General features: G+C 26.9%; 1 protein-coding gene across 1 annotated transcript; it reads left to right on the top strand.

Annotated features, from left to right (window-relative positions):
* The first annotated feature begins 39 nt into the window (after nt 1–39).
* On the top strand, nt 40–9,367 carry LOC107169320 (protein sex-lethal-like). The gene is made up of 5 exons (XM_015519037.2): nt 40–820; nt 2,840–3,015; nt 3,084–3,197; nt 3,775–3,932; nt 8,220–9,367. Exons 1-5 carry the CDS (start codon nt 686–688, stop codon nt 8,423–8,425), a joined length of 789 nt encoding a protein of 262 aa, XP_015374523.1. The 5' UTR covers nt 40–685; the 3' UTR covers nt 8,426–9,367.
* Nucleotides 9,368–12,056: the final 2,689 nt, after the last annotated feature.

Here is a 12,056-nt window from a genome sequence, read left to right on the forward strand (position 1 = left end):
GGATCTTTATTCTTTTTCTTTATATTGTAGTTCGTGGTGGCTGCTGGTCGTCGCGTCGTTGGCACCACTGCGCTCGCGTAGCTCTATCGATCCGTGCCCCGCCCCCGCTTTCCCAACCGGACGGACCCGCGCTCCCCGTCATCACCACCCGGTTCGTGTAGCCAAGCTCACTACTTCACTTTTGATCGTAGTTGATCTATAGGCAGTTTTCCCGTGTGCGTTTCTTCTTATTTTTTTTTCCCCAATTTTTTTTCCACAGGCGATTCCCCCCTCATGCACTTCCTACCGTCATAATTCGTCGTGTCCGCCGTCGCCGCGTGAATCACCAACCATTGCCCCGCGAAAACAAAACCGTTTCGTCGCGCGTACGACAACCAACGCCGTCACCCTAATCATCCCCGATAAAGGTCTGTTGTTGTCGTCGTCGTCGTCGTCGTCGTCGTCGTTGTCGTCGCCGCCGCCGCCGCAACCACCGCCTGTGAAACAGGACCATAGCAATAGCAGCAGTAGTAGCGGCAGTAGCAGTGGCTGTAACAACAACAACAACAACAACAACAGCACCACCAGTAGCCGTCGACACCGCCGCCTCCTCCTCCGTACGCCTTACGCGATTAACGCGGTGCCGACCTCAGCAGCGGCATCAGCAACAGTAACAACTAAAACAGTCCCCTCAACGAACGCCAAAATGGAGCCACAAGACACCAGCATGACGAACTTGATAATCAACTACCTACCGCAGTCGATGACCGACAAAAAACTACACCAAATGTTCACCCAGATCGGACAAATCGAAGCGTGTCGGGTGATGAAAGACGTCAAAGTGAGTTGACGTCAAAGTCCTACAATCGTAGGAGTGGTCTCAGATGCCACCAAAAGCTGAGCCGGTAGTTTGGGGGTTTTGGGTCTTTTTTTAATATTATAACTTCAAAAACAAGGCGTTAACTAAGTCATAAAATTATATTGGTTGGTATATCAATTTTTTTAATGGACATGTCCCACAAGCGTTTTTCTTAAGAATTCCACGGGGAATTACGTTCGTTTAAGATTGTTTGATTAGGTAAGTGAAATTTGTAGCGGATCAGCATTGTAAACTTTACCAAACTTTTTTCCTCAATTTAGTCTAAAAACTAAGTATCTAGATATACTTTCATCATTCAATTGGATATAGATTAGCGCTCAAGGTTTTGCTTGACCTGACTGTTTCTATTTGAATCGAGATTTGGACGTTTAATTTGTGTATGCAATAGATGTATATTTTGAAAAAAATTGTTTGTGAGCTAAACCACATTTGTTACTTGTTCTAGAAATCATTTTTTCATTGTTTAGGTAATAACTGGCTAAATATATCTATCACAATAATATGGAATTAATGTTTCCAACACGATAATACCTAATTAAATTTAATTAGGTATTGCTAGGTATAGCTTTGCCTAAATATGAATTATGAATATATTGTTTTTGTTGAAAATGATCATTGTTTCAGTTTAAAATAAATATTTCAGTTTATACTTATTAAAGCAGTTGTCTGGGTTGAATGCTTTTTAATTTGATTTTTGATTACATATAACCTACCTATGTTTCTTAAGAAGTAAAAATTAAATACTATCATTCAATTCTACATGATAATGTTGAGTTAGAAGCCTGGTAGATGTAAATAATTTAAATAAAAAACTTAATTTTTTAAAGTACCTTTCTATGGTACCTACACATAAATTACAGAGTATGAACTGTGGAAAATGTTCTTTATGATTGCAATAGTTTTCAGTGATAACGCTGATACTATTTGATCTAATATTCCTGCCAATTTCATAATAATATTCAGGATATCCCACGAGGATTTACCCATAATGATATCTCCCAAAATAATGGAGATATCTGAGTTTTGGTTTTGTAATAAGACTCGACGGGATAAGAACTACAATATTTTATTTTAAATTATTAGTAAAAAATCTATTTTTTTATTTTATTATTTCTAAAAAAAATTACTATATCCATTTTTTAGAGTTTATTTTTATAAAAATATTGAAGTTTCAAAATTTTATTTTCATTAATTTCCTGATTTTTGATTTAAAACGTCAATATTTTCAGAAAATTAAACCCTACAAAATGGCTATAGGTAATCAATTTTTCGGATATAATTAAATAAAAATATATATTTTTTAACTTTATTACCAAACATTAAAATAAATTAAAAAATGAAATAATTATTTCGTGAGATATCGCAACGGGTAAATTCTTGTGAAACTTCCTTTATACTCAATTTATAGTTACCTATTTTTATTTTTTATTTTTTTTGTAAGGAGAACTCACGGCAACATAGGCCATTGTGTGTGGGGTGGTACGGTAGGGTTACCTATTATTATTTATTTATCAACCTAATATTAACATAATATATAAACTATGTATTCTATATACTTAATCCATTAAGGGACCTATGTTCAAAATTATTTAAATATTTGAATTGTTACCTACTGTTTGAACTATTTTACAGCTAATTAATTAGGAGTTTGATTATTTTATATTATTTTTATTTTTCTAAAATGCTTGATACCTAATTAAATTGTACATTTTAGGTGGAATTTTCTATTGACAAATAATATAGGTATGAATAGAATTCTATTTATTTGTTTATGAATTATATTAATATTTGGATTAGTACCTAATAAGGTACCTTTTAAAGAAAAAAAATTTAAAAACTAGACATGTATTAAAATTGCTAATAACTAAGTTTATTATTTTAATTTAAATACTGATATATCTACTACAATTTCAGTGTAGATTCGAATAGTAATGACTACTAACTTCATTCCTATTAAATTAATATTGTATTGTTTTTTAGACTGGTTATAGTTTTGGTTTTGGCTTTGTCAACTTTGTTCGTCCTGAAGATGCTTCTAGAGCTATTGAAGTGATGAACGGTCTCCAAGTTGAAAATAAACGTTTAAAAGTATCTTATGCTCGACCTGCTGGAGAAGATATCAAAGATACAAACCTTTATGTTCAAAATTTACCAAGGTAAAATAGAAATAATGTTCTAAACTTAAATGTAATACTTTAAAAAAATATTTTTAAAATTATTTTAGATCAATAACAGAGAGAGAACTTGAAGATTTATTTGCTCCTTATGGTCAAATTGTTCAAAAAAATATACTTAAAGATAAATACAGTGGACTTCCCAGAGGAGTAGCTTTTGTTCGGTAAGATATTAAATTCGTGTTTTATATGTATTAAAAGTATTAATCTAATAAAAAAAAAAAATTGGATAATATATAGTTACTCTTTGTGTTAGTCTATTTATCCTTTACTGGAATATTAGTTATATTTATTTTAACCAAATGAACATCAATGAATATTTTTTATTTTTATTTTTATAATTGATTGAAAAAGAAAATTTAATACAGATTATTATTATTTTTTTTTTATTAGTTAAACATCAACTACACAGGTTATTAGCTTAATACAAAATTTTTACATATTTACAATTTACATTTTGTTATACAAATCGATATTTTTTTAAATATAAGATTATATTGTATTATGACATGGTTTTTAATATTTTACCGATAGTTTAAGAAAACTCTTCTTAAATAAACAAATCTTATGACAGAATTAACAATTAAAATCAATGTACAAATAGTTAAGGTAAATTAATTTTATGTCTAGTAAATACTATCCATTTTTACTATTCATAGTTAGATAATATATGTATTATAAAATATTTAGGGTGATGCCATTAAATGTACGTTATATATATTTATTTATGTCATATTATAGTTACAACAAAAAAGAAGATGCCCAGAAAGCAATTATTCAACTAAATGGTGTTTTATTGGAAGGATGCACAGAGCATCTATCAGTAAAAATAGCAGAGGAACACGGCAAACAGAAAGCAGCTTATTTGGCTGGTCTGCAAACCGGTTTAGCGCACAGAGGTACAAATGACACCCTCACATACTTAAGCTACTAGATAACAAAAGAAAAAAGAAAAAAACCTAACATTTCCCCCCTATCAATAATCTGTTTCAATGTCTTCGAAGTTACATGTCATAGATCAGAAACAAAATGTAATACATTGAATTCTGGCTCATCGGTTTTCTGTAAGTATCATCAATTGTATCTAAACATAGGCCTATTATGATACATTAAATTGTATGGTAATTATTTATATTTGGATATCTATAGGTAATTTATCTATGAAATACAAATAATAGTTGACATGTAAATGTCGTAAAAATATTCATGAATAATTTAAAACATAGTCCTTTAATATCTAACGAGTAAATTTTGTATTGAACAAGAATATAATATATACAATATAAATTATTACTAATGAACTATTATGTAACTTTATATAATTAAGAAGAATTTTTAAGTTATACTTATTTTAAATATTTGCGTATTTGTTATTTTATTATTATATATATTGCATTGATTAGCAAAAGTTCATAATGTAATTGTAAGTTTTCTGTTTCTCTGATTTTTAATTGATGATTTGAATTAAATAAAATATTGATAATCTTACATTCTTACCCAATATGTACATTTGTTTTCTATCATCTATTTAATATTTATATCATTCATATTACCATTGATTATAAATACTAGTATTTATAATCAATGGTATTACAGTGTTTTATGTGATTAATAAACAGTTACATTATAAAACAATATACTTACTATATGAAAAGGTATTAAGAATTTCATATACTATTTTTTTATAATATCAAGCTTTTTTAGACATTTCTTGACAATCAATAAAACCTTTTTATATAAGTAAACACTACACCTGCATGTGTTGTTTCTGTCGCACAAATGTAATACATTGTGAAAACTGTTTTGTGCGGGAAAGAACCACTCAAGCTGTAATCCAAGCTAGCAGCTAAATTTTCACACTATTAAGAGAATATTTACAGTGCAACATTGTTTTATTTTTTCAATATCAGAACTAAAAAAACGTTATTCAAGTTTGAAAAACTAAAAAATAATGAATTCTTAAACAGTTAAAACTTTTTTTGTATTTGTGATATCAAAAAATAAAAAACAATGTTAAACAATAAATATTTCCCTCTTAATATTGTGAAAATTTGGTTGCTTAGTTGGATTACAACTTGAGTGCTCTTTTCAAAACACTTTTTGCAATGTTTTATGTTTGTAAGACAGAAACAACACATGCAAGTGTAGCTAACTTTTAAGTCGATTTAGTTTTTATTCTATGTTTATTATTGGTTAATTATTTAAATTATATTTTTAGTTGTCTCAGGTATTTAAATATTTATGTAATATAGTTGATTAACTTAATAATCGTGTACCTATTCAATATTCTATTAATGTTTCATGTTTAATATTTATAAAATTATTGAAATACAAATTATTAAAAATTTAGTTATATCAAGATAGTTATCACTTATAACACATCTAACAACTGTTGTTTGATAATAGCATAGTGAGGTTAGGGAGTTAAACCTGTAATAATATTTAAAATATTTGTCTAGATACTGTATATCTTGTAAATGTGCAAAACATAAATTATAAATGGTGGTGGTTTAAAAGTTAATAAATAATTTATTGGAAAATATTAAATTAAAAATAGTTCAAAATACTTTTCTATTTCCCTAAATTTTACATTTAAAAGTTATAATAAACTAAAGTTTTATTAGGGCGAGGATATATTTTAAAAATCTTGGAGAAGATAATTTAAAAATGTAATATAGATAATTATTAGATATAACTAATGAATAGAACCCGGATTTATATGCAAATGCATATTCTTCTACAATTCACCTAGAATAATTTTGATATGTCAACGTTTCATAATGTTTAGAGTTTTAGACACTAGATATTATAGTTAATTTGTTTTTGCATATTTATTGATAGTTACATAAGCATCGCATATTCTACAACTATAATAATGAGTGGGACGTTCTATGACGTTGTGTTTATCAGTAAAATAATTACTGATAAACATAACGTCCTAGAATGCTCCATTTAAAAAACGTCTCAACAAAATCTAACATAAACACCATCTCACTCAAAGGAGCATTCTGACCAGGTCAAGAAAAAACCATAACCAACTTTATCGAAATTGCGGATCTCACAACAAGTATATAAGACAACAAATCAACAATACCACTAGCTATTAATATAAAAAATAAAAATTATAAACCATCATGTAAAAAAATTAACTACCCCTAAGTCAATGTAAACCCAAGACAATGTTATGTAAACTATATTAGGCTAATAAAACTTGTTACTGAAGCCTTAAAAAAAAAAAAAATTATAATCATTTTAATTCCATCTTTGTTTATTAATAAATAATCATATTTACGTCTGTACAAATACCTACTTTTGATTGTAAATAACCTATGATAATGTACACTGGTAAGTTATTGATGTTCAACAAAAAATATTGGATTTTCTTGTGGTAAATTTATTATATTGTGACCAGTGCTGTAGTCCTAAAAAAAGCAGAGGGTATACTATGAGTTATAATATTAAACATTTATACTATTATTAGGTATCACTTTAGTAGAGGGTAAATAACACAACACACATACATTAATTGTACAAATTAAAATTAAAACTATATAAATTATGTTTTATACAAATTGTCTATCTTAAATGATTCTTAACATTCTTAGTTTTTCTATCAAAAATATTAATAATAATCTAATGACTTTTATCTTTATATTATTTTGGTAATTTTACTACTACAGAGAGTATATGACCTTAATCAGAAAGTTTACGGATTTTATTAGATATAACCAGAAAGTATACAGAGTTTAGTGCCGTATACCCTCCACTACAGCACTGATTATGATTATTAAATAACAGTATATTATGTACACATTCTTAACATGTCATTAAAAAAATGTATTTTGTATTATTATTTTTTAATTAACTTTTTTACATATATTTAGATTGTGTAATAGTTTTACTCAATATTGTATAGTTTAATTTGTAATTTGTAATAAAAATGATCTTGAATGTTTATGATATGAATCTGTATATTTTATAGATTTTATTGCATATAAATCCGGGCCATAGTAATAAAATAAAATAGGTGATTTCTTTAAAATGTTAAAACATGTGATTAGTCAACATTTAATTGATTAATTACAATATAAAACATAAATTTAATAATTGTAAAATAAGATAATATCGTCGTTAATGATGCTGTGACTTGTACCTAATAACAAAAACCTTATTAAAAATTAGATTGGTCTCAACCATTGCAATGGCGCCCACTGGGGGGTCAGGGGTGTCGACTGACACCCCTCAGAGAATGGGTGGGTGAGTGTGACTGGTTCTGAGTGAATTCGGATGTTATTTTGATAAATATTTGTTTAATTTAATATTAATTGTATAAAGAGTATAAACTCAGATTTTACTCGTGGGGTGGGTGGGTACCGTGAGATATATATTTTCAACACCCTTGTGAAAAATCTACTGTGCGCAACTGAACCATTGTTTATATTTTTAAAATAGTTTTTCTTAATTGAACAGTGCATAATAATTGGCATTGAATTTTTGTTTCTTTGGCTGCAACTTCCAGTATTGTATTTATAGCTTAATAATTAACTACATTGTTACATTAATTTATTCAGCTTGATATTAGTTTTATGCATTCTTTAATTAGTAGAGTTATTTAATGTTCATTCAACATTTTGAGTTATTGAAGAGGTGGTTGTTTTAGTGGGATGGGTTGAACCACAAAATAACCATTATGCTGTTTTTCACTCCTGAGACGAACTCTGTTCTCTAAGATATAAAAATATTGTTTTATATTGTGTTTGATTAAATCAACCATATATGTTTTTCAATCGTAATATTTAAAAAACAAATTGGTTGCGTTTTTTCTTATTGCCATGTTTGTGTTATTGTATTAATAATATATTATAATGTTTATATTTGAATGGATATTTTTTGTTTGTATTATTTATCAGGTTATGAAGGTTATTGAGGTAATTGAAGTAAAATTTTGCTTGCAACTTTGCATAATGAATACAAATCATTTAGATTTGTTTAATATCATGTCTTCAAGTACTGTCAACCCATATCTCGTTATATTCCCTATACCCAACCTTATTTTCAATTGCTTTATAGTTTTTTGGATTTCGGTTTAAAGGTTTTTTTGTTTTTTATGATTTAATATTTGTTATTTGTCAATAATCTGTTAACACTCATTTGTTTACTAATATTTTTCTCTTTTGTATGTTTAGGGGCTAAAAATCCACAAATCATGTACCAATTAGTCAGAGCTAATCATGTTATTGACAAGTATCCCAATCCAATGTTGCAGCATGTTGAAAGACCTACAATTGGTGCTATGCACCAAGATAGGGCTAGTTATCGCCATACAAATGTTGGTTTGTTTCCACTGCCACTTAGCTACAATGCCGGCATTGGTAATGGGAACATGTATTAATATGCATTACTTTTCCACAATACATTTGTACAGATTTTAGGTTTTTTTCTTTTTAATGTAAATTAAATTAATATAATATATATATTTATATCCAGTCTCCATAATTTAAAATTGCTCGATACATTTTATGAAATGAAAACAAAAAAGATCGTTGTAGATTTCTTCTATATTTAGTCTAGAAATTGTATTGTAAATAACTTCAAGTAACAAATAAAGTATGTTATGATTCTTTGGAATATTGATAAAAACTCATAACATTAACTTTGATATTATTATCCTTTTATATGATAATTAATTATCTTAATTAGTCTAAAATATAAGTATGCATGTGTGCCTATATTTGATGTTTTTCTACGGTAATGTTTTTTAAATAAAATAACTTGTCTGTATATATAACATTGATCACTGAAATCTTTAAATTACTAAAGTATTCCACACAATTTATAAAAATGTCTTTGAATTAATATATATTTTTCTTTTTTCAATGTTGTTAATATGTTAGAATTTTTTTTTTCGTTCATGAAATACAATATAAATTAATTTATGTGTAATTAAAAGTTAATTTGTTTTTTTTTTTTTAATTTATTGATTTATAAACTGTGTTGGGTTTTTACTTTTTTTCTCAAGCACAGTAAATAATTATTTGAAATTTATTAATAGTCTTTACATTTTAGAACTAAGTTGTTATATTCAACAAATATGCAGGGAGGATACACATATCTATTAAAAAATAATCATATTAAGTCATTAAAAAAAAAATCTGTCCTATTGACTTCCAGAAAATAAAATTTACTGTCAAGTTTGATAATATGATGTAGATCAACCTGTTATTTTTATTGTTTGATGACTCTGTAAAGTATATTTTTTTTATGGTTTATCTAATGCTAATATTATTTTATATGAAATATATTTATGTAAAGAAATACATTTATATATAAATTATTTAAAGATTCACTCTTATGTAGCCAACAGGTATTTTGAGAATACCAACCATATAGGCAGACCTGTAAAGAATATTGTTAAAAAGTATTTAAGATACTACTCAATTTGTATAGTATTTCAAATACTTTAGGTTTTTAATTAACGAAGGTATTACAATCAATCAAAGGTCTGTAATTAGGGGTGGAGTGGCCAAGCGGACTAAGGCGTCGGTTATGATGCACGCAGTCGCCAATTCAAATCTCGGTCACGGGCGGCATGCTCTTTGAGCATTTCGCGGTGTCTGGAGAGAGGAGGTCGCCACCCCCCAACCGGGCATGGCAGAAACCTACGGGTGACCATTCAAAATTCTGCCAATAACCCACGTGTTTAATGACCTCAGTTGTCGAAGCCCTAACCCTAAAAAAAAAAAAAAGGTCTGATCATTATATTTTATTTATTAATTAAATATTTATTTTAGAAACATGTTTTTAAAATTCAGTATTATGATTAGAATTAATCATATTAAAACTCAAAGTAGATAATTAATTTTTATTTATGAAATGAATTAACTGTAAAAACTTAAAAATAATACTTTCTTATTTAGGAACTACCAACTACAAGTCATTAAATTAATAAATTTAATAAAACGTTTTAAGTTTTATAACGGAACAATATATATTATCCCCGTAATCCTGCATAATCAGCATATCATAGATCAACACTTACCTATCTAATAATACAAAAGGAAATACTGTTATTGAATATCTATTTTTAGAAAATCTGCTAACACAAATACAGAATTTTAAATAAAATTATTATCAAAAAATTGTAGTTGGCACTTGGCAATATTTTTCCAATTAAATATTTCAAATAAAAATAAAATCAAAGTATTCAATACAAATAAAAGGAATTGAAAATACTTTATGCTGAAAGTATTTAAAGTTATTCAGTACTTAGAAAAGTATTTGAATACTGTTATTCAAATACTTTACAGGACTGCATCAAGGTTGTAAAAACATTTTGTTTTTAATTCCAAAAATTGTCTAAAGAATAATAAACAATAGACTATCTTGAATTTTAATACAGCAGATAGGAACAATTACATTGTTTGTCATGACGTACGTACAACTACAATTCATTTACCAACAGTTGTTATAAAAAATATAAATATTAATATATTATACATCTTTTAATTTGTGGTTACTAATTAGTCAAATTAGTGTACTGGTATCACAAGATTGTTAATAATATACCTAAATATATAAAAATAAATGAATCTTGACCGTCACGTCTTAAGTTGGAACTAAGATAAATTTCCTAAGGTAAAAAAATTGATAACTTAGAAGGAAAAAAAACATGAAAATAATTTTATATTTTGCTATATTATGTAATAAATAATTTTTTTTATTAGACAATGATTAGTTCAATAATCTAATTTACCAGATATTCTTTGGTTAGATAAACTCTTACTTATATCATGTAATTAATAAATAAAAAGAAATGAATAAAATAACAATATAATAGAAATATAAGCTATCAAAAACTTATGGTAATAACTAATAAGAGATGACGGTTGTTCAAATGTTTTCAATATCCATTGATAAAAGATACAAGATGTTAAATAAATTTTCCCAACACTGAAATCCTACTCTCAAAACATAGTTAAAACAAAGTTAAGCTAGTTATTATTTTTAAATATCAGAAATAATTTTTTAATTATTCAAAATTTGGTTACAAGAATATTCAACAGATAGAACGCCAGGGTAACTGGATTAGTGATCTAAATTTTAATCAAAAAGTTGAAACTTATGTCTAATAAATTAAGAGTAAGACATAATATAGCAAAATATAAAATTTTGGTTTCTTTTTCTATGATACCTTATCATTTGATGAACCGTAATAACAAAAATACACATATTAGTTACATATCCTTGTCAATTTAACTTCCAATAGTGAAAAAAATTTCTTTAAAGACAAGATTATCAAATCTAGTTTAGTGTGATTTTGATAGATTGATATTATAACTTAGGAATGCAATTCAAGTTTTGTGCACAAATACGACTAATGTACATTATTTTCATATACAAATCATTAGTGTAAGTTAGTTTCTTTACTGTCCAGAAGCTTTAGTATAAGGTTGTTTATATAGAAAATTTATGAAAATAGAGTGTCATTTCTGATGTTCACAATCAACATCAATGAATTGATCTTGATCAACACATAGATTTGTCTTATCCAACATTATCTACATTGCGCAGATAACATAAAATACAAGCAATTCCAAACTAGGCATCAATAATTATTAAATTAAAATTATTTTCGATCATTTTACGTGGCTGACATGCCAAACTAATGAGCAACATATATTCTAAAATTATTTGCTTCAAAAATTGGAGAAGCAAATGTTAAGTTTAATGTAATATTCAAGTTATCAATCAATTGCATTAATTTACCAAAAAAATAATTTTTGTGTAATATTGAACTTTAAGATATTCTAAACAAGTATAAGTTAGGTCCTAAGAGTAGTTTTAAGATTTATCATTTAACCATAAAATTAAATGTGTTACAAAATATTGGACTTATGTTGAACCAGTTTTAACATACTCAACATAATATATAGATTATAGACATAATTCATTCTAATTTAAACACTAAATATGTATATAACCAATAAATAACTCAAATAATTTAAAATAAAAGCAAACTCAAA

The sequence above is a fragment of the Diuraphis noxia genome, unplaced genomic scaffold, assembly GCF_037042655.1.
Source record: "Diuraphis noxia isolate RWA-SAM2 unplaced genomic scaffold, SU_Dnox_SAM2 contig0005, whole genome shotgun sequence".
NCBI classification, from domain to species: domain Eukaryota; kingdom Metazoa; phylum Arthropoda; class Insecta; order Hemiptera; family Aphididae; genus Diuraphis; species Diuraphis noxia.